Raw genomic sequence first — 27,928 nt, forward strand, 5'->3', positions numbered from 1 at the left:
CCTTGGCCCTTGCGGTAACTTATTTGCAATTGAGAAAAAAAACAGGTTCGCGATCGAGAGTGAAAGAATCGTTTTATTTACAGAAAAACTGAAGTCGCTTTCATGTACCCAATATCGTAGGCTATCCCGGTCTGAAATATGTTTTACCTGCGTTGATCTAGATATGATTTATGAGCTCTAAACGCTTCAGGATACTGCCGTACGGAGTACCGGTACCGCAAAATATTGGTGTAGTGCGTGCGGCCTTGCGGTAACTTATTTGCGACTGAGAAAAAAACAGGTTCGCGATCGAGAGTGAAAGAATCGTTTTATTTACAGAAAAACTGAAGTCGCTTTCATGTACCCAATATCGTAGGCTATCCCGGTCTGAAATATGTTTTACCTGCGTTGATTTAGATATGATTTATGAGCTCTATTAAAACGCTTCAGGATGCTGCCGTACGGAGTACCGCAAAATATTGGTGTAGTGCGCGCGGCCTTGCGGTAACTTATTTGCGACTGAGAAAAAAACAGGTTCGCGATCGAGAGTGAAAGAATCGTTTTATTTACAGAAAAACTGAAGTCGCTTTCATGTACTCAATATCGTAGGCTATCCCGGTCTGAAATATGTTTTACCTGCGTGTATCTAGATATGACTTATGAGCTCCAAACGCTTCAGGATACTGCCGTACGGAGTACCGCAAAATATTGGTGTAGTGCGTGCGGCCTTGTGGTGGATGTAGCTTGCCAGAGCCATCATAAGGTTGGCATGGCAGGCAATAAGTACTTCGGTGAATTCGTAGATCGTCAGCACTCCAAAAAGTACAGCATCTTTAACAATTTCGACACGAATGCGTGTGCACCGCAAGCAGTAGTAGTCTGCAGAGCCGCCATTTTGAAGTGCTCACGAAAGGCCTTCCCATCAGCCTGTGCGCAGAGGTAGCCAATAAATGCGTTCCCCATAGCTATGGTGAATGAAGTTCCTTCAGAGGACGGAAGGACGTCCTTCTGCACCATAGCTATGCACTTATTGCTTCCCCTATAACACCATTACTATCGAGAATTGGATATGTATCGGGTGCACAATCATATTAGTATATGTCCTTATGTCATGAACACATATAGTCATCTTGATTTCGTTGCCGTCGTTCGGAAACCTATCGGTGTTTGTTAGATTTTTTTAGAAAAAAAGACGAACGTTTGAATCACATGTATTCTATTTTATCGTATTCGCACCTGCATTCTGATGACCGGGTAAAAAGTATACTTTCATAATTCATAATCTGCTTGATCATGGAGACACTCTCCTGTCTTATGAGAATGAAATAAACACGATGACAATAGACAATTGTTCATATTTAAGAAGCGAATAACATCTTATAAAAATCAATGGTACATTTTCTTAAGCTATGACATTTCAGGGCATATTTCAAAACTACAACAGCGATGAATAAGATATTGCAAAAAAATATCACATTAGCATTTCAAAATAGCTGTTCATATATAAGCATCCTCCGAGGTCTCTACGGAAGAACAAGGCATTGGAATGACTATTTCAAATACTATGACTGTCACAGTCAATAAAGTTATCAAGCGATTCAGGCTACTGATTGTAAACTTTACTAGAAGATTGATTCTTCCTAACACCCCGAGAGGTGATAAGATATAGTGCCCAAAATCACAGGAAACGAACACATATTGAATGACTGATATCTCAATTACGTGGTAATACTACAATGCACTAATGATATATGATACTCTGGGTGTTCAGTCTATGTCAAGATAACACCTACAGTGTGAAGCTTCCACCTCAGCCATGGAGTCAGACCTCCAGGGAAATTAAAACATTTCAGAATGTGGTGAATAGCGTAATCATGACATTAATATATACAGGTGACGCGACCCTGATAATAGAAAATGAATTGCTGAAAGTACCAAGCAGATACAAATTGTCGGCTTCTAATTGGCTCATACAACACCGTGTTAGCTAAAGCATGGATAACGATGGGACGTCACCGACACAATAATGGTGTTGGGAATTGGAAAATATTTTCTTCATTAGAAGTAATTTAGAACACATACAAGATACATATGTTATGCTCGTAAGAGCTATCTGCCACCCTAGAGTCATGGGCCTATAGCATGTCCAAAACATCAGATACAATCATGAATCTATTTCACCAAACACAGAAGGAGGAGGAAAAGAAAAAGGAACACGACAAAAAATCAATATATTTCACTCCAACACCTTTATTTCTGGTGGAATATTTAAAAAAACGAAAGTTGCTGTAGTACCATACAAATCAGCTAGGGGACCCATAGTAGAAGCTTTTCTTAGTTTTTTTTTTGTTTTTTGTTTTCAACACCAAACATAGCAAAGTTCATAACAATCCACCTATGACTTTTTGATTTAATTGTGAAACCACAGATATCTGCATTTACTATTAATCACTATAATACTTACACTATAGGGGGCATGTTAAATGCCTTAGATATTACAATACCCCATCAAAACGCATGAATAGAAAATGATCACAGCAAGAATTGGTAAGTATATGGCCATTCACATTTTGAGTATCTGAATATATTGATTCGCTAGTTTTGATTTACTGGATACTCTGGGGGCGTGGATAAAGGTTTGCCGTGATGTGAGCATCCGGGGGATTGGAGATCAGCTTGATATATGTTACACATTCGCACATGCGCAATGGTGGCCTCATCCGGGTCAACAGAACCATTCTAAATTTACATGACCAGGAAATAAACTCAATTTAACAGATGTAAGACTTCTAAGGATTGTTTTCGACTTTGAAAACTCGAAATTCACATTAGGTTAAAAACAACTGCCGTTGGTTCTTCTTGTAAAACAGATTTGAATTATCATATTAATGAAGCCTCTTGTGCTTGTTCTAAATTAAAATTTCACTTCAATCAAAATCATTTGCAGGATTCAGTCGTTGTAGAATACACCGTGTTTCTTTATTCCGTGAGATTAACCACATTTTGTGCAATGATTGATGTTATTACATGTTCAGCAACGAATAAACCAAGCGAGTATGGAATAGATATATCAGAACCAAGCTTGTACGTTTTTGGTCTGAACTCCTACTTTGGGTGCCATCATCCGTAGTACCACTGGCCCAATGCTAATCATTGAGTTAGCAAGCGAAGATCTTATGAAAAATGGCACCCAGGCTACTGAATCCATGCGTTTGGACGAACGCAGCCAGCAACGCTATAGGATTGGTCCATTGTCCTTGAATTGCCGTATCCGGGAATAACGTTACATCATCCATGGCCTCTATATCAGCTGCCAGAGATATGTACCCAATATCCATATAATATCAATATGCGAAGGGATATTTCATTTCCTGTAGGCATTTGAAAGGGCTGACCAGTGAAAACTCCATCAACATTGATTTACAATAGCGTTAAGTTGAGATTTAAAACAGTCTATAATGTAACGTTATGATAGCATATCTTGAATTTTACCGATAGCTGTTGTTTAACGTTGTAGTGTTTGCTTTAAATTCAGATTAACAAGGATAACTGTTGTTTAACGTCGTACTGTATGCATCTGATGTAAATTAGCATTCAATGATGTACGTCTGCTATTTGCTAATAAAAGTCATCTTATTTAAAATCATAGTTCTATGTGATATCAAAGTGGTATTCACCAGCAGAAGCCAATGCTCCAATTCTTCAGACAATATTTTTCTTGATAAAAAAATGACATTGACTTTGGACTTGGTAGCACCGATATTCTGACAGCCCTTCGAGTACCCTCCAGATGGATTACAGCCAGGTGCAACATATAGTGTCATATCACAAACAACATTTGGACAAACTCCAACTGGGGCAATGCTAAGAAATATTGTGCTTAATCAAAGTTATCCTGAAAGCAATGTTTGTAGCATGTGAGTGAATTGTGGTCTTTTAATAAAATAACACCTGCTTCATGACTTAGCGTTAGACCAACTGTCTCTGACCACCCTGTACCAAAGACGCCTTGAGCTCTGCCTCTGTAGAAAATTCGCACTCACTTATGCTAGTTCGTTGCCCCCTAGACATGAGGATACACACGGTGGAGTGCTGAGGTCCAAAGACAAGTTCTCTCAGTTCCGATGTAGAACCTCTAGGTTTAGGAACACCACGATGCCGTTTCTTGTCCAGTTACTGAATAACTGATCTCGTCTTGCTTACCTGTACATTAGAAGTTTTGTGAGTGTAAATCATGCCTTAGTCCAGCGTTTTTGTAGATGCAATGGCATATTATTGATTATGTGATTTTATTGAGATTTTAGTACTGAAATAAACCAGTCATTTAGTCATTCTGCTGTTTAATTCCCCTTCAATATTCAGGAAAGTTCTAATACCTTTCCTTTAGATTTGGACTTCCCTTGGGAGCTTCACTGCTAGACCTTTCTTTTAAAGTCATTAGTTTAGAAGTCAATGATTTCCACACCGAAGCCAAGACGAGATCAGTACACATGATTGCAACTGTCAAAAACAGCTTGGGTTACGGATGAGAAATTGCGCTGAAACTGTCATTTTCTAGTTCAGAAAATCGCATTGTAAAAGAATTTGAATTTGAAATCAATGTCGGTGATATTAGAGTTTTTGATATTCACATCATGCCCTTCGTTCAAGGAAGAATTAAAGAATTAAACTATAATGATCATGTTTAAGACTATTGCAACATTACCAAAGACAAGTAGTGAGGAGTTTCATGTACTTATGTCACGTTCCACACAATCTCTGTCTATTTGAGCCAATACATAATATGCCTCCATGCAAAAATGAAACCGCCAGATAATGACTTATGAGTATCAGTGATGTAGCTATGCAGTAGATATATAGACATACACCACTTCCTTGTGTCATCTATCAATATTATACACTACAGCTTAGAGGCTACGTGTATATTGTACTAGATTAAAGTAACTAGTCAGTGTTCTTATACAACGCTTTGCCTTACATTTTACATTTTGTCTTCTATCAATATTAGGTTAGAATCTACGTGCAGATTGTACTAGATTTAATTCAACTAACCAGTAAACTTTTAAAACGCTTGACCCTACATTATACTACGTGTCTTCTATCAATAGTAGGTTAGAATCTATGTGTAGATCTCACTGCTAATGTACCTAACCAGAAGTCTTATCCAAAGCTTTGCCTTACATTGTAGCTGTTACAATTGAATTGTCGACATTAGTCTTATACACCATTTTACCTTACATTACACATTCTGTCTTCGATCAATATCAGGATAGAACCTACGTGTCGATTGTACAAGATTAAAGTAACTGTCTTGTAGTCTTATCCAACGCCTTGCCTTACAATCGTGGTACAATGTTACAAACTTTGCCTTGACTATCAGGTAGAATCTTTAATAGTTTATTTTACATCCCGAGCCGGGACACGCTGATAAAAGTTGGCATGTGTGACCAGAGGGCGTCACACCCCAGTGCCTGAGCCATCCGTGGGGAGCGAACTGTAGCCGCTTAATCTTATTAGCCGTCACAGTCATGAATTTCAAAAGTATTGGAAAGAAGACCACAAAGAAAGTCAAGGTTGTTATCACTAGTTATTTTATTTCTCTAAAGTCGGTAACATTCGGGCCATAGGTATATCACAATTACTTTCAACTCTTGTGCATTGTGAGCTTATTTCAAAAGTGTATTTTGTAGATTTGTAACGATGATTTGATTTGATTCATAAGACTAGATATACAGCTAAGGCAACTAATCTTTCCTTTCAAAATAACTTTTATGAGGTAGTTTGTGGACTCTGACAACATCTTATGGACATAAACAGTTCACCCTTTCTCTAAATGACCTCTGACCTCCGCCTACACCTATCATCTACTTTATGTTATGTATATGATAATGTATGTATGCATTTGATCAAATGACTCAACGATGTTGACTTGGATTGTAAGGCTATTTTTTGTTGATTGATTGTAGCATTGTATTCAAACAAGTGTTGTGTGAATTTCCACTGCCTATGTATCTGTCTGCCCATAACTGCCGACTCTCCAACATCAACTACGCTGCCTCAAGAGTTGGTGTAATGTATTGTAACATCTGGCAATAAATAAGAAAAGGCTATCCAACTAGCCGGAGGCTACTATAAATGACTAGCCCTGGTCATTGGACAATGTAGAATGAGCAACACACACGGTTACAATGCGCAGTTGAATATGCTTACAGAAATGTTACACAAATTATGCAGAGCAGGGTGATATTCTAAGTATTACGGAGATGGTTTTGGCTACTAATAAAAAGCTGTAATATATGTGATAATGGCAACTCTGTTCAGAATAGAACATTGGACAGAAATAAGCGTTGCCGTTGCATTATTGGTCATATTTGTATCATTATAATTCCCCACTACCGAAACCGATATGGCTGCAAAAAATGTTTGATGAATCATGAAATAAAGTTGTGGCGTCAACAGCTAAATGTAACCATAGACCATAAGATATCTTCGAAGAACTTTCCTTAACCTCACAGCTTTACAAGCTCCTTGGGAATATATTTTTCAATATCCTCACTCATATCAAGATGTTTTTCTTTTGATATTGAAAATTATCGATAAATTCCTCGGGTGAAGGGTTCTTGGTTAACGGGATGATTCGGAAGGCCAACGGCGTTGTGGAATATGAATTCCTTTCGGCTGCCGGGCCTGACATTGAGTGATTATGGAGTCAAGTTTGGAAATGTCCCGTGGACATGCTTATCCATCTTTTCCTCCCGCTGATGAGGACTGACGCGGTACACACCAGGAGATAAATGACTGCCGGTCTACCGTGAAAGTTATCTGAATCATTATTTCATGCGCCAATTGAAAGCCAGTATTCTACTTCAAGCTGGAGAACAAATTAGAATACCGACTTATAAAGAAGAAGCTGCAAGTTCCAGCACAAGGAATTTATCTGTACGACTCTAGACTTTGTCAATGAAATGTTCTTTTCTTTTCAAGTGCCAGTTGAAAGGATATAGTCAGTATTCTGCGTAAGTAAGTGGACGAATACGAATACTGAATTATAAACCGCAAAATCTTAAAAACTGCTAACTGCTACTCCCAACACAAAGATTTGGACTATACGAGACACATGTCACTGAATGTTCAGGGTTTTCAAGTTCCCGTGTTCCAATTGAAAGAATGTAGTCAGCATTCTACTTCAAGCTATTGGACAAATACGACAACCGAGATATATACTGCAAAATCTTAAAAACAGTTAACTACAACCCCAACACAAAGAATTGAACTGCACTGCACCAGTCGTTGTCAATGAATTTCAAGGCTTAAGATAAATCCTCGTGAGAATTTCTACCAAGTACATAAATGAACTTTCAGGCTAATTTTGATCTATAATGCATAGACTCTTTTACAACATACGGAAAAATGACAGAATGGTTTAAGTCGTAATCTATTATCTTATCGCACTTTTGAAATGTGGTGTAAAAACTACAACTTCAAGCACCGTGACGTTGGTAGATTTATTCTCAAGGCCAACATCATTTGTTTTTCATTGCTTTTGTAATAAAACTACTCTTATGATCAGAGAAAGAAACATTCAGCTGGTATTAAAAACTGGCAGATACATCATTTACACCGCAAGTCCTGTGTGGTTGGGGCCACATTCGTTCACGGATGGCTGCAATGATATCCATCTCCAGTCAACTGCTGAACTCCATGTATTCAGATGGACAAGCACGTCTGCTTGAATTGAATACCGCTAATTACCTTAAGGTCGGCTGGATTTTCCGCCCATACTGCCGGTAGCTTCGCATGGACGCGGCTGCGTATGAATACAACACTGTTACGACTACAGATGTAGTACATTATAATATGTCGTGGTCACATTCGTCGTAGTTTGTCGTACGATTATCGTAAAATTTTAAAGCAGGTGTGATAGAACCAACCACCGACAAGGATTAAATGCAAGCCTTCTCCGGAAACAAGACAGTTGAAGTTTATAGTAATGAGACATAAACTGTTGTCCAACTCACCGGAATGTCCTTCTTTCAACCGGGACGGGAGGCGATACCTACTTCCAACAAACTTTGACCCAGTGCTGACGTCACACCTACGTAAAAAAGCGCGTGTCCACCTCGCTTGGTCAGATAGATGATGAAGTGATTCGAGTGATTCGATCGAGAATTTCGGTGAGTTAGTTCTTTGAATTGGAGAACAGTTTATATCTCATTATGTAATTTACCAACTCGGATAAACTTTTGTAGCTTGCACGACGCATATACGACTATCCCCAAAATGCCCTCAGTTTCTGATCGTACGACAACCTTACGACAAATGTTAACAAGCCCTTAACTTGAACTGAAATCCTTCGTGTGTTTTAAAGCCATAAAACCCAAACAACTATGATACTCCTAGTCGATGCTATGCACGTTTGCTAAGTATTAAAAGTAGTTTACCCATGCACCTGGTGACGTTTGTTTTTATATCCCAAAGTCTGACTTGATCCTAGGCTCACGGGCATGACAAACTGTATGATGTATAATTTTAAAAGAAAGAACTCGTGCTGTGTATAATAATCAACACCCTAATGCCTTGTATTTGTCATCTTTGCGTTGATGCCATGCAAATGCACTTGACTTTGGCGGTGTCATATAATGTTTATAGGCATGGGCTTTAATCATTATCATTATCATATCATCGTTACGTTGAAATAATTGTTGTTTTCATCACCGTCACTTACAGCTAGGGTTTAAGGATTAATGGTTGATACGGTTAGATTTAACAATAATCAATGATTCGTTCACAGCATAAACATCGTATATTGCTCAAGACAATGAAAAAGTATAGTTGAGAAATAATTTTCTATAAAAGAAATTTCACTTGATGTACAGTAAAAAAGCAGGATGTTTCTATTTTGCGGAAAAACGTATTTGTCCAAATGATTGCAAATGCATGCACGAGGAATTCTAATAAATCTGAATATCGGATATATAATCTATCAACGCAACAGAAACTTACTCCTATATCATAAGAGTCGACTTTTGCTCTATGTTCAGTGACAACAACTCAAAGATTCACTGGTTTTTCACAAAGTGTAGTCTTTTTACGGTTTATCTTTCGTTGCCTTGTTTTCGTTCAGACCCTTGTAGTGGCAAGTGGCACATAGGAAAACAAGTTTCCTTGCTGTTTCAGTAGCAGGGTATGTTTTTACAGGGAGGGTTTGCTAGCCCTTCCCATTTAACGTGCTCGATTCTCGAACACGCGACCCCCATTCTACCTCTCTTCCGAAAGACTGGTGCAGCCTCAACCGAGATGTCCTGACCCAGAATTGAACCGAGGTCTCCCAGTTAGCAACTTATTGGAAGCAGGAGTTCAACTGTGTGGCTGCCACCAGTTGAGCTACATGGACATCCATATTTACTAGTAGTAGCCTTGTCTTACCGTGTTACAATATTTAAAACACCAGCAATGTTCACTCAGCAATTTTGCGGGCTCCGATGCAATTTCGATGATAATTGGGATTTAGGAGGAGATTCAGAGTATGTATTCACGTGCACATTCCTTGTTAACCCCTTGGCCTCTTGGGATGGGTAATCGGGATCTTATATTCAACAGCTATACATCTTTTGCGTACTGAATACCACATACCTTTGTGTCCAGAAGAAATACAATTCCCGATGTTTTTTGTTTTATTTTTTTATTGTAACTTGTTCCTCCCTGTCAGTTACAAAATGGCAGTTGAAACGGTTTTATTTGAAATTTGAACATGTGTTTGTAAGAATTTCAATTTCACCTCGGGATTTTATATTCTACAGCAAGATATCCTTTGCACACCGAATACCACATAATTTTTATGTCCAGAGGAAAAACGACAGTTCGTTTCCCGATGTTTATTTATCGTGGCTTGCCCCACCTGTCAGTTACAAAATGGCAGTTGAAACGGTTTTATTTAAAATTATAACATGTGTTTGTAAGGATTTCAATTTCACCTTGGGATTTTATATTCTACAGCAAGCTATCCTTTGCACACCAAATACCACATACTTTTTATGTCCAGATGAAATACGACAGTTCGTTTCCAGATGTTTATTTATCGTGGCTTGCCCCACCTGTCAGTTACAAAATGGCAGCTGAAACGGTTTTATTTGAAATCCGAACATGTGTGCGTAAGGATTTCAATTTCACCTAATGTTCGGCTGTGCCCTGAGGACTGTAGGTAAGTATAAAACCCCCTGTTGGTCGACATTTTTATTGGTCAGCGGAGAACACAATTCACGACCAGTACCTCCAGCAATGTTACGAGGGACTAAACGGAGGATTTGGGCTTACCTATGGCCGCCCTGCTTGCGGCAACAGTAACGGAAAAGACATAAAAGATTGAGGATCCTGTGGCATCGAATTTGTCCTCGAGCTTAGGCCGTCCATTTTACATACGGGGTAGTAAAATTGCGGGGGGGGGGGGGTCAGTGCTACTTTGAAAAGATTTTAAAATAAAGAAACCATCATTTAGAAATGATAACATCAGGGAGCAAAGAAATTAATTGTAGCAATGGACATTAAGAAAAGAACAATGGCAGAAATTGATATTTAGTTCAGAACTAATAAGAAAGTAAAACATATATCCATACACTATTGCGAACATGAAAAATTATTTATCAGCATCAAGTATGGAAAGTATATTACAAAATAAATCATCCGACGGGAGTTCTACGAAAATTAAGACATTAGAATGCATGTACAAGAATTTGTAATTTGGTGTAGGAATTGATATACGAAAAATTGAAACATATACTCTTTTAGAAAAGTGTAATTTTTTTTAAGTGTGTATTGTCATTTGAGGTATTTCAGGATGAATATGCAAGAAAATGTAATTTTGGTGTAGAAATTGATTTTCAAGGAATTGAAACAGAAAATCTTTCAGAAAAGAGTGTTTCACAGTATGTATTGTTATCTGAATAATACATAAGGTACACATTTATCATCGCAACGGTGGTAGAAAGGTTACAAAGCTGCTACACTTACATGCATGCCAACAGGACGCAAAAAAATGCTAATAAAAAGGCATTATAGATGAATCTTTTGAAGCCATATGCTAATACTAGAAATGTAAAATGTACTTTAAAAACCAAGGATTGATGTGTTCAAAAATTCGTATTTTCCGAGAACCATAGTAGAATGGAGCTCCTTGTCATCAAGTACTGTAGGAGCATCTTCACTAAGTAGCCTTAAAGAACGGTTACAGTCAGATATGCAAAAACTAGGTGTAACAGACCGTTCGGTGTAATATAACCAACTGCTGCCGCACCGCGTGCCTGCGAAGCTGGTGTGTTACGCCTAATGGCGGTTGTACCGGATATATAGATACAGATACAGATACAGAAAAACGCTTTTACAGTGAAGGAAAGGACAAAAACTAACAGACAACATCATTAGTTGACGTCCTTTTAGAATGCTCGATCAAGCTAACGTGTCATTAGTTTCTGAATAGTTGTCAGAAAAGCAATCAACATGGAGATGAATTTCTTTGGGCGGAACGTCTAGTAAGACCCCTCCACACATGCATCTACGCTCGTAGCGATGAAGATGATACAAGACGATTGTCAAATCATGACATAATTCATAACTCTCGCGCGACTGTCTGAAAAGATCATATTCCCGAGGTCAGAAGGTTTGAGAAAGTGATTTCAAATTCGTCGCAACGTCAAGTTTATATCTCGGATGCATTTGTCAAAACTGCATCGGGCTGTAGCTAAACTTTCAAACAATCTCTCTGAGCTTCGTTCAAAGGAAATGCCTGCTGCTGTGTCCTTGTAAGAAGGCTCCACACATGTACAATTTCAGCTCACGTACGTATCCAAGATATGGATTGTGTGGCGCAGTTGGTAGGGTGTCTCGCCCAGAACCGGGATAGGAGTTAAATAGAGGCCCCGTGTTTGAGGAGAGCAACACCTCGAGCACGTTAAAGAACCCACCGCACTTTCCGAAGAGAGTAGGGGTCCTTCCCGGTGTGAGTGGTGCAAAACCTACAGTAGTTCTATGGCCAAACATGGGGCAATTGTCGTATTGAGGTCATTGGAGTTAGCGCTGAATGGAAGTCGCTCCAGACCGTTGCGACCCCGGTTCAATCCTGAGTCAGGACGACTTGGTTGGGGCTTCACCTGTCTTTCGGTACGAACGTAACCTTCAAGTCGGTCCCATGTTCAAGGAGATGCCTCATGCACATTAAAGGGGAAGGGCTTGCAACCCCTCCCTGTAAAAATATACCCAACTACTGTAACAGCAAGAAAACTTCTAGTCCTATGTGCCACTGCACTAGGCACTATAGCGGTCTGAACGACCTTCGAACGAACTTATCCAAGATTACCCCTGACGTCAACCGCCAAATCTTTTACTCACCGGACGTCTTTAGATGATTGTAACGGCTCACTGGTGAGCTCCACTGTCTAAGATGCCACTATCAACAGGAATCTCTGATAATGGTTAAGTCTTGAGGAAGTTGACTCTGTGATCCTATAGGTCTTGGACCAATTTAGTAGCATACTTATACAAGACTTAAACATGATTGGCTTCGAGAACTCGAAAATTTGTAGTTATTTTTTGAGCGCCGTATTCAGTGGAAACTGGTATAAGTTTGTTTCTGTATGAAACTCAAGAATCTATGGGTGGAATGTGATGCTACATTGCTTGTGCAATTGGGGCTCCTAGCGAACTTCGATCCTCGTTTCAAATGCAGTGAACGTTTAGCAGATTAATTTCAATTCTAATCAAAAAGCGTGGATGATTAAATGAGCCAATGTGTGCAATGCGTGCAAGAAGTTTAGCAGTAAAGTGCTTCATGGCTTTTTATAGCGTTGGTAATTTAAGCTTGTGGAGTATCTCAATAAAAGTCATCCACGTGTGTAACTGTTATGAATACAAGTTTTAGACGCTCATTGCGTTTGTATATGCGAATAACCAGGCATATTTGGAACATTTGGTCGAGATTGTTTTGTATACATCAACATACAATCCTTCAATGGTGGTTTCGAATGGCCAAGTAGCTAATATGCATGCGAATAGGAGATCGAAAGGTCACGGTTTCAATTCCTGGTATTCCTGACTAGACGTTGAATCCTTGGGTAAGGCACTTTACACGACTTTACTCACTCCACCCAGGTGTAAAAATTGACACCTGAATTCGGTTGAAGAGGTAGAAGGCGGTGGAAGGAGAGGGTCGGCCTCGACCTTCTCATACGTGCCCTAAACACAGTGAATAACAACCCAATGCCCCTCTGGCTTAAAGCAATGGGATTACCATAGGAATATTAACCTTATGATTGTAATAATCAGTTATACTTTATACTTTATACCGTAGTCATCTAAAATGTTGTCGAACCAAAAGAAATATATATATATACATTTCTGTGAAGCGCGAAAATGTCGTATTCGTTTTACCAACAGTTCCCTTTAACAGTAACTTTATTTTCCCCCACATGTTTCATCCTTAGGTGATATAAAGTATGCGATATATTTTCATCATGTACAATTCCAGGAGGGCTTTGCTCCAGATGAATTCTTACGGAGACATATCCCGTTTCAACAACCTCCAAGATTGAGTCGAGAAGTAGTTGCAAGGAGTTCTTCGAAGACGGAACGTAAGAAAGATTTCTTCAGACAAGTGAAGGATATTATGTAGTACTACATAACCAAGCTAGCATTCCGTAGAGGATTCTCTCGTGTGAGGTTGGGAGTCTTGACTGACGACTGTTCCGTGCCCTTTTTCCGACCCACACGATTTTCATTTGCTTCTACACCTTCCGTAATCCTTCAAAGGCAAGGCAGGACGTCTGATATAGTATATCAGACTTTACAGCCTGGCCACATCTTGTGCAAGGTGCTAGAACGGGATTATGGTGAAGTTATATGGCCCGAGTACGGACGGCGAGGTCTACAAGTCTCCTCCTTTGGGAACTTGTGCATCAACCTACATTCGGTTTTGATTTATCGCCTTTATCAGTTTCGGGATAACCTTTCGCTTCTTGTGGGCAGAAACGCACGTGAGATCTTGTACATTGTGATGTTGTATGGGGCGAGGTCTACATACGCAAGTCTTCTCCTTCGGGAACTTGTGCATCCACCTACATTCGGTTTTGATTTATCGCCTTTATCAATTTCGGGATAACCTTTCGCTTCTTGTGGCTGGAGACGCATGTGAAATCGTGTACGCCATAGTTTTTTATCAGGAACGGTGGAACAATAGTAGTACGCAAATGATATGCGAATTTTGAATATCATGAGGTTTTCTTCCAACACATTTTTTTATTCAAGAACAAACATTACAATAGATAAATCACATACATACATAGCTTTAAGTACAGGCATGTTCAATTTCATTAGACTTTTCTTTCAATACTTCATTTGATTCAACAACAAAACAAGTTACAATAAAAAAGCACATACACAGGAATACAAGTATAATAAAAGAACATTTGTATGAGTAAGGTACTACAATACTAAAATGGTCATATAAGATCTGCAATTGAAAAGGCATTGAACCACAATTTTTAAACCATCATATATTTTACTATTCAGAAAACGCACTCTTTGAAGAGACACCATTTCCAGAAGCACATCTATTCAAATAAAAGCCTACAAAATCCCTCACACATTCACATTTTGGTAAATCCATGCAACGTTTGAACTCTAAAGATAAAGTCTCCAGTAAGAATTTGGTCTTATGGAGCATTACAGCGTTATTCCGCAAGAAACCCACGCATGCCGTAAGGTATATTGTAAGTGCTTTTTTTTAAAAGTTCGCGTGGTTCTAATTTCGCGGTAGGGAGAAAATGAAGTGTCTGAGACAATAATAGACAAACAAATTCACAGTGGTTCTAAGTTCGTGGCGGAGAGCTTGCCGCGAAAACTGCGACCATAAAACCACCGCGAACATTTCTGCATTTACAGTATATTATTGCTCGGCTGGCCTTTTGTGCTAAATCATCTAACCCGTGACAAACAGCTGCCCAGGAGAAGAATATGGCCTTCGACGTCAGCAATGCTCATTAGCCAAATATCGACGCATCGGTCTGATTTTCAAATGGACTGTCCTTGAATCCCGGTCATAAAACATCGTGCGAATACGGAACACGTAAATGAGCAAGGTCGACCAGGGGTCATCCAAAGTTTGGCTTGGTGATAAAATAGGCTAGCGGACGCGAGATTAAGAGGTCACTGCAGCTGGTTCGATTCTCGGCGCCGGCGTTCCTTGCTAGACGTTGTGCCAGTGGAAATGGCACTTTATATGACTTTCCTAACTCTTCCCAGGTGTGAAAATGATGGCACAGACAGGGGCTAGACTAGCGGGGGCGACATCGAGAGGTCGTGGGTTCGATTCCCGGCGTTCCTTGCTAGACGTTGTGTCCGTGGGAAATGAACATTACTACTACACGACTTTCCTCACTTTTCCCACCTGGCGCAAAAATGCATGATGGCACAGACGGTGGCTAGGCTAGCGGACGCGAGATTGAGATGTCACTGGTTCTAGTCCCGGCATTCCTGGCTAGACGTTGTGTCCGTGAGAAAGGCACCTTACTACACGACTTTCCTCACTTTTCCCCGGTGTAAAAACGATGGCACAGACAGGGGATAGGCTAGCGGACGCGAGATGATCACGAGGTCACGGGTTCCATTCCCGGCGTTCCTGCCTAGACGCTTTGCCCGTGGTGAAAGCACTTTATATAACTTTCCTCACTCCAGCCAGGTGTAAAAATGGGTACTTGACTTCGGTTAGGGAGGTAAAAGGCAGTGGAAGGATAGGGATGGACTCCATTTTCCAACACCGTGCCCTAGACATAATAACATCCCACTGTCCCAACGGCCTCAATAAGAGTATGTAAACCTATCGTTTACACACTGGAAATCAATAACGAATTCAAGTCTTATGTACTTTAAATGAAAACAAAGGGACTCGGTACTTCCCTGTAAGACTAGTTCAGATAGTTTTTACAACATCTCTTTATCGTAAATGTTCTAAATGCTTGATTTAAGGTGTATTTATCTAAATCTTTTTACTACTTTCAAGCACAGCAAATCAAGGATGGGTTTAAGTCTTATTCACTTTGAATGAAAACAGAGGGAGTACTTCCGTGTAAGACTAGTTCAGATAAGTTTTACAACATCTCTTAATCGTGAATGCCCTAAATGCTTAATTAAAGATGTATCCATCCAAATCTTTCTTACTGCTTTCATGCACAGTGAAGCAATGATGAATTCAAGTTATCTTCACTTGAATTCATCATTGAAATGAGTAAACTTTTTAAGATAGAGGGACTTGTTACTTCCGTGTTAGACTAGTTTACAACATCTCTTTATCGTGAATGTTCTAAATGCTTAATGAAATGTGTATTTATCCAAATCTTTTTAACTGCATTCACAGAAAATCCTTACGCAGGAGCATGTTTGCATTATTCCATTCTTCCGGACGTAGAAAATCTACGTCGATAAGCAATAATACCCAACGTTTTCACGCTGTGGGCAATTTGTACTTATCGGGAAATTATTCAAGCTTATAGAAGTAAAGCCGTACCTCCCTATGTAGAGGAAAATTAGACGGAGAGGGAAAGAATCAAACATTTGACCGGTCGCCTGGGAAATAAGGGATTTAGGAACTAGTTAACGCATGAGTAGGGTTTATTCCTGTGGATATACTGTAAATGCAGAAATGTTCGCAGTGGTTTTATTGCTTTTTTCTCGCCGCGAACTTAAAACAACCGCGAACATTTCTGCCGGTGTTTCTGTAGCGCTACTACTGTTTTAAACGCGAAGTTAAAACCACCACGAACACTCCATTTTCTCTCTACCGCGAAATCAATACCACGCAAACGTAAATGCATTTACAGTATATTTTCACGACATGACCTAGCGAGCAGACAAAGCGGATAGAACCGGCGGGCACTCGGTCTTCTGATGAGGTCTATCTAACACGAGGTGACCTGTTCGGGTCTTAGCCCGTCTTAAAGAAGCTGAGTCAATGAATATGCCAGTCAAAGGAAGTAGCTTCAGATGTTATCTGAATATGCGTAGAATATCCATGCATGTACAACTTAGGTCCCGGTCTTATACGTCGTGAGTTCGTCGTACGATCTTCGTGCGATCGCAAAAAAAGTGTGCTCACTCTTTGTATAGTCGTGCGGGTGTACGTACAACATCCTGCCCTCATGTTAAGGAAGAGGCTGTCTTATATCCTTGTCGGCGGTTGGTTCTGTCACAGTCTGCTTGAAAATCCGACGTATTGAAAATCGTACGACGGCCTACGACGATTGTAACCGCGACGTAAATGGCATGGGAAACGTAAATTTCCAGTACACTCCAGTAAATTTCAAGTACACTCCAGTAAATGTTCAATACACCCCAGTAAATCAGTACACGCCATTAAATTTCCAGTACACTCCAGTAAATTTCAAGTACTTAGGGTCAGTAGACAGATTTTATCCCTAATATATTCGTTTTAGTATAATTTGGATCCGGCAAAGTCTAACGAAGAGAATAAAAAATATGCATTGCTCCTTTACATTAAATAGTCAGTAAGATAAATGCACTACTAATACATGCACCTGCAAACTAGTACATCAACTTTACATATATAGAAAGTTTCCTTTCAATTAATTAAGAACTTTTGTACGACCATTAACCAAATGACTTACTTACTTTCCTTGTAAGATATTAAGTCAATGATTCACTTGTGATGAAGTATAGTCTTAGAAAAATTACAGTAAAACATATATCATCTTCAGTAGTATTAATATAGGATTACCGTACTGTAACAGCGATTACTTACCTTGTGTGGGAAACTTAATTACATCTTTCATCGGCTTAACTAAACACAGGTGAAAGTGTGTATAACATGCCGGCACGAACTAGTTAAATACGCCAGAGCTATATTTCATTTTCATTTTGCCACCTTAAAACAGCAATACTTTAAAGCTAAAATCTGGTATTTCTATGTAAACAATAAATGACCTGCGATGGACAGGGCTAAGGCGTATCTAGGTGTGTGCGCGCGCGCGCGCGCGCGTGTGTGTGTGTGTGTGTGTGTGTGTGTTCGCGTTCTTGCGTGCGTATGTGCGTGTGTGTGTGTGTATGTATGTATGTGTGTATGTGCATGTGTATGTATATGTGTATGTGTACGTGCATGTGTGTGTGTATGTGTGTATGTGTGTTTGTGTGTATGTGTGTTTGTATGTATGTGTGTATGTATGTGTGCGTTCGTGCATGTTCGTGCTTTTTTGATAACATGGTTATAATTGTATTTGAACAGAATAACTTCGACTATCTGAACATACTGTTACAAAGTTTAGTAGGTGGTTAGGTCTTGACTTATAAAAGAACTGGTTCAATTTTGGAGCCCTTAGCGACTTTCCTTGGTACTGCAGCAAAACTTCCGGTTTTTGTATATTTTCTCACGTGACATAGACAATGTACAACCAAAAGGGTTGGATACGCCAAATAACAGTTACTCAAGCAACTGGATAGAATCTGGAAACGGTAAGACGTTTCAGACACCTTCCGCCATCCAGTCACTAACAAAAGACAACTGATGCTGTTTCCAAATCTTATCCAGCTGCCTTTATCCAGTTGCTATTTATTGCTATATAGTTATCTATTTGTTGAATCTTATTAACTGGGCGTCCAACCTTCATCAACAATGTGGTAAGAGTGTCCCTTCAACTTTTGCTCGTCCCTCAGAATAAATGTAGCACGACGAACGTTGGTATTTGGAGTACGGAAGCCATGCATGCTCCATGCATTACACATAATGTAATTATGATACGCCACCACACTGTACAATACTGTGGGCGGAAGATTTATTCTATTGTTGGACCCTTAGAGATGCCCATCTACATGGAATAATGCAAATAGGACGCCTAGTTTTCACATTCATGTACTTATCATATGTTGTATTGTAAAACTATGTTGAATCATTAATGCTTAGGGTACATTTGAATAACAAATTATCACAACATTAATCTTAATTGTAACGGTTTATAAGGAAACCATCTTTGTCCTACATCACATCATTTTAGCCAGTCTATACAAGATGGTGTCTAGTTATAAACAATTCATATAGTCAAACCCAGATGTGTTGAGTTAGCATTGAGGTGCGCCACCTTGCGGAATTGTTCATTCCTGCCTGATTTCTCCTCAATGGCTAATGCTAAGGTCAGATGGTCCAAGAATGTAGCATGAAAAATACATGCAATTAAAAAGAGCATCTGTCCCATAGTTCAACGCCAACCTTCAGATTATTCTGTATCATTAATGTTACTATCATTGTGTATAATCATTTTGTTCTTTGTATGTGACGTTGATAACATTATTACAGTTGTCTCTATCTAGATGGAAAATAAAAATTAAAAACCAGAACTCCAGTTGAAATCTCCTACAATCTTCAGACGAGCCAAGTGCTTACCACGTTGCTTACGAGAAAAAAAGATGATAGCTTCTGTCACATTAACTACAATTCTTCATCCGTTGTTTTATCTTGACGCTTTGATTTTGAAAGCCAGTTTTCCTTAGATTTTGACTAGTATGTAATGAGTAACTGACGCTTACTCAACATGTAAACGAAACGTGTAAATGTTTCCTTAAGATATGATAAAAAGAACACTAGTTGTGAGCGCTTAAAAACCAACGGAAGTATACGTCACGTTACGCTCGACTTGCGCCTTAACGACGTGAAAACCGATCCTTAAGTTTTCCCAGTGCGTTTTACTGCGTGGCATCAACTGTAAAGAAAAGCAAAAGACGCGGACACTGCAAAATCAATGTGAAACTTTCGATCCAGACAAATGATTGTGCAAAGATTGCCTACGCTGGGACGGATGGTCTTACCGGCGGATCAACTCAGGACATCTGGACAGAAAGAGGAATTCGGCACCGCAGATTCACGAGAATTAATCGACTGGAACAGACCATAATTGTCGGAAAGATGAATTCGGACGTCAAAGACAATTAATAGTAATGGCGGTGGCTGCGACGGCGAGGGACATAACATTTCGTCAATGTCAACATTCCCGTTCCAGTATCTGTTGTAGATGAAGAACGGCGCTTTATGCCTCCGCTATTAGATAGGAATGGGGTCTTGATTAATTAGTCTGATTTCTGGATATGATTGATAACTTTAATAAACGACTGGGTTATTGATTGATAAGAGGGTCGTGCATGAAAGTGAAGTTGTACTTTGTTCGGGAAAAAAATTTGATTTCGGGAAAAAACGTTCGACCTGAGAGATGTGTGTTAGATATAGGAGGATGTGGTTTACGCGGTACTGGTCTTTCAACAACTGATTGAATGGTCTTCTGATATCTTTTTGATGGTACCCTGTTTCGTTGCACATTGGAGAGCTGAAAAGTCTGTGTTCTCATCTCCATGAAAAATGGAGGTATGATTTTTGAGTTGTATGATTTTAAAATCTCTGGGTGGATTGTGATAATATTTGGCGTGCGGGTCAAGGTCAAGGTTGATTTTGGTGGCCCTCCATAGTACTGTACTAGAACATTAGGCTTTTGTATCTTTTGGCTTGGTGTACTTTGTTGTTCTTTATTAAGTTAACATTTCTCTTGGCTTGTAAGCATTGCTGACCAATCTGCATACAGAATAAACGACGTTAACACATGCTTACGAAAGAAGCTAATAGCAGTATAATGACACAAGTTCATAAACAAAGTTGGTTTCGACTAAACCAAACAGACAAAATAACTCAGACACAATATCAAAGATATGGCACTTGGTTGCATATCGTAAAGAATGCCCCAAAGTTATTTTGACAACATTCGAGCCTCGAGCAAACCTCAAACTTCCTAAGAAGCTTAAGTGCGGACGTGGTAACGTCTCCCAAGAGAGTGCCCAGTGAAATTTACCATTATGATAGCTGCTCCCGTAAGAACATAACATTTCTTACGGCTATCTGTCCGCCACACGCACATTCAAACAACTCAACGCTAACCGCCTACTTTCTCCAGACAATGTTATCTCTTTCCTTTGTCCCGGGTACAATTTCAGGACGGCGACTTATTTTGCATCCCTTGGGTATCTTCTTAGATCATTTCCCCATCTTATCTTCCTTTAAGAACGTCTCCTGTGTACCAAAGTTCTTCTGACTTGGCGACGTTATGTATGGACCAGGACGGATTCTAGCACGCGTTATTTGATTGGTTGACCCCTGAGAGTCCCTAAGAAACCATAATTTTCTATTCGCTTCAATCTTACAGGCCACAGTTTCATTCCTCTTGGGATCATCTTGATGACAAAATCTATAACCACGCGTCAGTGCTTCCGATGTTTCCTGTAATAAAGATGGTATAGAATATTCGTCTTATCCAGTCGTTGAAAATAAACGCCATCTCAGACTGACAAGACAAAGATCCAAAACTCGTCCTCAAACCACATGTTTCTTATGTCTACTTATAAAGCCTTACTGTATGACGATGCTGGCGGATTTACTTGGTACTGTAGTAGAACTGAACTGAACTGTAGTAGAACGGGTTTTTATATCTAGTTTGAGATGTAAAAAAATTGTGAAAATAATATTTTTATGACAAAAATGAAAACCCGGAAACACAGACAGACAGAAACACACACACACACACACGCACACACGCACACACACACACACATACCAAAACAATATCTCATTTTTTCATGGACATTATAAAGGCGTTGAAATGAAATGGATAAAAAGAAGCTATGTGCCGACTGTTCCGAGCCGTACTCCGTCGTCATGCAAGGGGAGTATTGCAAAACTGACCAGATATAAAACATATGACAATTCGCCAATTCTGGAAAGTTTCCAACACTTTCACAATCATTCCAGATATACCTGACAACTGTATTCGTTCACCCTGTCTTGAGGTATGGCCTTATACCCAGGTAATAGAGGTAGAGGGTGAAGCACTTTACAACATGCCGTGACAAACCGGCCCATTTCAACGTGCGAGAACAACGCTGATATTGCAGCATATCTTTCCTTTCCACCTTCTATAAGCCATTCTTTCTACAGCATTGCAATCCGTAACTGTCAAAGTATGGAAATACTTCGATCCGTTGTGAAAACATATATACATACATTCACCATTACTCGAACGTCAAGTCTACAAATGTGACACTCATTTTGTCGTGAAAGATCACAAAAATATGAAAGATCGCCGTGGGGAATTTTACCTTCACACGAACGTCAAGTCTACAAATACGACGCGTTTTTCACCATCAAACTGACACAAAATATGAATTCGCAACACATAACGTCAGATTGCCGGGAGGAATGTTACCGCCACGTGAACGTCAAGTCTACAAATATGACAATAGTTTCAGACAAACATGATTTCACCAAACGACAGACTGGCGCTAGAAATTTTACCATCAAAAGAACGCCAAGTCTATGAATATGACGCTGGTTTCACCATTTCACCGTAAAAGTGACAAAAATATAATTCGCAATACATAACGTCAGATTGCCGGGAGGAATTTTACCGCCACACGAACATCAACTCTACAAATATGACACTAGTTTCGCCATTAAACCAAGGGCATTACATGATCGAATTAGCAACAGATTACCTGAAGAAATTTATCATCACATGAACGACCAGTCTACAAATAAGACACTAGTTTCAGCATTAAACTGCCAAAAACATGAAATTCGCGACACATAACATCAGATTGCCGGTAGATATTTCTTTCACAAAGACCGCCTGTACCGACCGCGACCAGTGACAGATTATGGCCCAGGGATATAGATTCTGTCGGGTTGCAGTTCGTCAGAGGGTTTGTCCGGAATCCAGATGTCCACAGATCAGCAATATCAACAACGCCGTAGCCTTTTGGCTGAAGACGCCAACGTTAAAGAAAACTTTATATCAATTCATCATATCTTATAGAGTCCGCCGTCATAAGCTTACGAGGGCATTGTCGCAGGTGCATGCCAGCGGGTGTTTTGGGAAAATGAAGAAAGCATTGATGGTGCCCGTAATTTAGCTCATATCAAATCGTAAAGGCTCGCCACAGCAATTTGTACATTCAAATGAGAACGGGTCACAAATGGCCCTTTGAATGGGCTATGGTCGTTGTAGTAACGTAGTACCACCACCCCACCCCCGCCGAGCTCTTGGATCGGTCCTTTAAGGGTCTTACAGCAGGCTGACGATCATTCCACTATCTCATGGAGGCGCGGGGAACCCCAAGATGGAGAAAGCTCATTTTCGAAAACAAATTCAACAAGTGTAGAGTCTTTCCTAGGGTACCGTAGCCACCACTAAACTGCCAGATTTCACTAAAACTCCCACCAAGAAAGATTTTCAATGGTTTCCCGGGCAACTTAGGTTGTCTGTCTCCGTCTGTCTGATGCAAATTATTACAGGACGCGTGGAAGGCTAGAATTGGCACCACGTACTCCAATTGATATCCACGTAACGCTATATCTTAAACATCATGATCAGCCTCCTTAGCACGCCCCACAAGGCGGGCTTTTGTCTGGTGCCATATAAATTCTATTGCATCCGGTTTCATGTTACTGCATAGAGATGCTCACATTATGAGGAGCAATCAACTTCAGTAGCATGGATCAGAAGCGACCTCTATTCAACACTATCAGTACTGCAGTAGTGTAGCGTTCACGCTGTCTACCTGTAGTGATTACTTAAAATGCTAGGGGTCCCCAATGCCAATTGTCAATTGTTTACTTTACTTCACATAATTTGCATCTCAACTATTCAATATCAAATGAGAAGGCTGACCATGGTATTGTTCTGAGATGATGTAGACGATTTAAAACTGTCTTGTCTTTACATCTTTAGTGCCTGAGTGGAGCTCGAGGCAAAGGCTGGACGGAAGACGCCACCGTGCATGAAAGAAATAAAATTACAGCAAATTACGAGACTCGCTTGACTTTTCTATCAAATACACAGAGATTGTAGTATAAAAATACAACATGTCGTCAACTTACGTCAACACGGTTGAACCCTACTCTTGCACGAAAACGCAAGTCGGCCGTCTCGAAAGCTTCATGACTCGACTGTTGTGGTCTTTGCTTTGGAAGGTCGACGGGAACTTTTTCAAAACACTCTCGCTGCCTACAGGAAATCGAGGTCAGATGACCCGGAAGGACTTCATGGCCATGATGCGTCATACATAATCTGGCTATGTCGCGACCTCACTCCATCAGGATTTATTAGATGAATACAGAGATGCTGCAATTTTTCTTCGAATTCGAGGCTAAAACTGTCCAGCTTTTGATTTTTCTGTAAAGCTCCTTCATGAATTCAGTTATTATTTGCTAAATACACTATGCTAAAGCCAGTGGCAAATGACATCCTTAAATGATATCTCAAAGAAGCAACTTTATTGAGGAAAATAAATGACTTGAACAAATTAAACAAACAAAAAAATACATGTGCGTTACCGTAGACAAAGCTTTATATAAAACAAAACCGTCTCCGTTACAAAAACTCGGGAAACTAGAAACCTTAGGGTCAGACATCAACTAGGAAATTGATAAATAGTATTCCCGATAAACTTACTACTATGGACCTATCTGCCAGATTAGTACTATTACAATTATACAACTAAATTCCTATAAATGGTGTAAGAATGTACATGAAGAGATAGTAAATAAGCTTGGTAATACATCCCTAAATAAAAGAACGTTTCAATGAAGACTTAAAATTACCTTACCACTGGCACGACCAAGCATACATTCCTGACCAGTCTACAGCCTAATGTTGTACAAAGACGAAATTCATAATTACCACTTGTATATTCCTTCTCAAATTGGCATTCCAATATGGCATAACACAATAGCTACATCAAAATTTCTGATGATTAAATGAAAAAAGGGATGAAATTCTCATTTGCAGTAGTTAGCGCGTTGTTTGATCCCATCATGTGAAGGAAAAATATTCTGACAAACGTCATTGGACTGGTAATTGAATTGGACATCGATGGTATTCTATTCCAAACGATTAGACGGAGGTCGCTTTAGGCTTACTTTCCCACCCCCTCCTGATCCGCATCAGACGAGAGTTCAGACAGGGAGAGAGGAGAAACAACTTGAGCAGGATGATGAGACACGGCAGCAACATGACGAGTAAGGCAGGCGGAGGGGTGTACCACACGTACAAGTACATCTTGTTGAATCCAGTCGAGCCATACACAATACAGTGAGCCGTGCCCACGAAAAGGCAAAAGAAGCCCAGCTTGGACTGAACGAAGACAAACTCTCGCCAGTTCATGGCGTTCTGAACCGAGGGGGTGGACGTAACGCCGAGAACGCTCATCAGAGCCAACGCGAGCCCGCCTGTGAAGATCAACAACTCTCCTCTCCAGAACATCATCCCGTAGAACTGCCTCCCTTCGATGACCGGGCCCATCTCGTACATGTGGTAGTAGTACTCGGGGGACATGAGGCAGGCGGAGAAAATGGCGTGCAGGGAGGCGACGAGGAGAGCCAGCAAGCCCAGCTGTTTGCGAGACTTGAGCCAGGTGTCCAGCCAGATAGGGAAGCGTTGGTACTTTGTACCGTAGGCAAGCTGACGGAAAGCCGCGATGATGCCAGGAAAGTACACCAGTGCCAAGAGCGTCAGCGCAAGCATGGCCAAAACCCTGTTAAAGCCTTTGCCAGGGAAGTGCTGAATATCCTTGGTGACACCGGACTTTACGTACTTGTAAAGGGGACCCTGGAACAAGACGTAAAGCGACATGAAGGCCAGGAGACCGAACATGACTTTGGTGGCGAAACGCCAGCCGGGGAGCAAATGGAGGGGGATGGCCTCGACATCTCTGGCAGCGCGCAGACAGCCGTAGTCCATCGGGAAGAAGCCCATGTCCTTGGCGAGTTGGATGACTTCGCCCCTCGCCTCTTTGTCGTCACTGCAGATCGGCACCTGGATGGCACAAAAATAAATCCTGTGAGGCTCACAGTAACAGTTCCAAACCGATGCCCCGCCGGGTAGCTTACACTTTTCGGACCGACGATGCCTGGTGGGATTTCCATGGGCTGCATATAGAGTGTAGAAAAGACAGAAATGCCGTGTGAAAAGACATAGACTGTAGTTGAATTGCAGTAAAAATCACATCTACATTTCATGATGGAGTCATGAAGGGTTTACTGCTAGTCTTTCAGCATGGTATAGATTGTTTTCTATGGGACTGTGCTACCTCTTTAGAGCCTCCGGCCAGTCCACTCTCCAGTGACCAGGCCGACACGACGTTGAAGCCTTTCACCACCAGACTTTTGTCCAAGATGTCCTCACTCAGGTACTCAGCGTTGGACTTCTCCTAAAAAGGACCAAGATGTTGTTAATTTTCTTAATTGTTTGAAATATATTTGCTGAAGTCAGAACTTTTAGTAGGATTTCCTGTTTTTAGATATTTGCAGACTGTACAGCCTTCAATATATTTCTACTGTAATTTCTGTGAGATAGTCTCTCAACTTCTCAAGCAATATTTATTTTGTCCAGGAGACAACTAACCCTGAATAGAGACGGAGGACGCCACAGACTATCTTTTACATTTAACCCACAGCTCACCAAGTCATGTGCTCCTAATTTGCATGAAATAACGTCACAGAAGACCCTGGATTAATTCCTTGACCAAGATTTGAGTTACGCAGTAGAACATTTGGGTAAGTCCGGTTCCATGTGTTGAAAATTCCAATTCAAAGACTTTCCTTCTCATACTTACTGTATCGAGTTTTTCTTTGTTGCTGACGTCCACGACAATCTTTCCTGTCAGATCGCTCCTGAGCTCGGCCATGTCGGAGTACGCGTCACGTGGGACGGCCAGGATGACGATCTTCCCTCGGGAGATGGCGTCGGAGTTTGACGTCACGACGACACCTTCGGGAACATTCGGGCGTCTCCGTTCGGGGTCGCGACTCCCGATCACCACCTGAAGGAAATGAATCAGTCTTTTTGGCGACGTGTCATGGGTGGAGACATTTCTTATAGTACATGTGTTACGATCACTCGTTAAATAAATTCTTTTTTTTTAAGTAAGATTTAAAAATCCGAATACTACATATATCTAGTATATATATAAGTTACTAGTTACTGGATTTCTTGGTGGGTTGATTTTTTTACCAAAATCAACACCAATAGGATCATGCTAACATGCAAACAACTAAACAATAAAGAAAGAAATTGAGTATTACCCTGAACCCGGTTTTGACCAAGCGACCTGCAAAAGACCTCCCGTAGTCCCCAGCGCCAATAATGACTATAGGGTGGTCTCGTGGGCTGTCCTTCACGTATTTAGGACCATCGCCTTCAGAAGTCTTGAAGACAACCATCTCGTTTCCTGTCGACATCTTACCATTTGCCGCCATGATAAACTGAAAAAAATGTAACCAATAAAAATCGAGTAACAGCATATGCGGCCAGTGTATATGTCAAAGACTACATTACACTGGCTCAATCCCGGGAAGGGCATCTCGGCTGGGGCTTTCGGACGGGGACGTAAAATGGGGGTCTGTGTCCGACGTTCCTCGAGCAGCTTAAAAGGCTAAAGAGGGAAGGGGTATGTAGCAACCCCTCCACGTAAAGATATACCCTTGCTACAACATCAAAGGAACCTGGTGACCCATTAGTCTGTATAACGCAAACTCCAGCTGTCCGGGGGTTTCTCTCCCCTCCCCTCTTGGGTTGTGAGGCGGTTACAGGGCGGCGAGCGATCACATGAGGCTTGATTGAATTCAGGCTAGTGACCCATGTGCCACTAGGCACTACTACTTAGTACTGTACAAGGTAAACAACAACAACACTTTATATTATTCTCTCCTTTTGGGAAATTTCTAGCGGTCCCAAGAAGCCTGGTGGAGGCTAGCTTATGCAACCATCTTACGAAACAGCCTCGGTCAGAATTTGGGTCACAGCTTACACAACTTCATGTACATCTGTTAGTTATTCGACCTGTTTTGAACTGAAATTTGACCTGT

General features: G+C 40.5%; 2 protein-coding genes across 2 annotated transcripts in view; both read right to left on the bottom strand.

The window, feature by feature from the left end:
- Positions 1-24,078, bottom strand: part of LOC136436417 (leucine-rich repeat-containing protein 4B-like) — a 94,493-nt gene extending 70,415 nt beyond the window's left edge. The window contains exon 1 of the mRNA XM_066430393.1: positions 23,942-24,078. The gene's annotated coding sequence lies outside the window, so the exon portion shown is untranslated. The remainder of the gene's footprint in view (positions 1-23,941) is intronic.
- A 237-nt stretch (positions 24,079-24,315) lies between these two features.
- Positions 24,316-27,874, bottom strand: LOC136436418 (metalloreductase STEAP3-like). The gene is made up of 5 exons (XM_066430395.1): positions 27,835-27,874; positions 27,146-27,325; positions 26,677-26,883; positions 26,152-26,271; positions 24,316-25,877 (listed from the first exon to the last, which is right to left on the bottom strand). Exons 2-5 carry the CDS (start codon positions 27,317-27,319, stop codon positions 24,957-24,959), a joined length of 1,422 nt encoding a protein of 473 aa, XP_066286492.1. The 5' UTR covers positions 27,320-27,325; positions 27,835-27,874; the 3' UTR covers positions 24,316-24,956.
- Between the last annotated feature and the right edge of the window lie 54 nt (positions 27,875-27,928).

Source organism: Branchiostoma lanceolatum, chromosome 6, assembly GCF_035083965.1.
Source record: "Branchiostoma lanceolatum isolate klBraLanc5 chromosome 6, klBraLanc5.hap2, whole genome shotgun sequence".
NCBI lineage: Eukaryota > Metazoa > Chordata > Leptocardii > Amphioxiformes > Branchiostomatidae > Branchiostoma > Branchiostoma lanceolatum.

Excerpts from the sequence above, each read along its gene's own strand:
- LOC136436418 (XM_066430395.1), bottom strand. The coding sequence starts at position 27,319 with ATGGCGGCAAATGGTAAGATGTCGACAGGAAACGAGATGGTTGTCTTC. Across the intron at positions 26,272-26,676 it reads ACAAAGAAAAACTCGATACA|GAGAAGTCCAACGCTGAGTA; the intron begins GTAAGTATGAGA and ends GGTCCTTTTTAG. Across the intron at positions 25,878-26,151 it reads TGGCCGGAGGCTCTAAAGAG|GTGCCGATCTGCAGTGACGA; the intron begins GTAGCACAGTCC and ends TGTGCCATCCAG.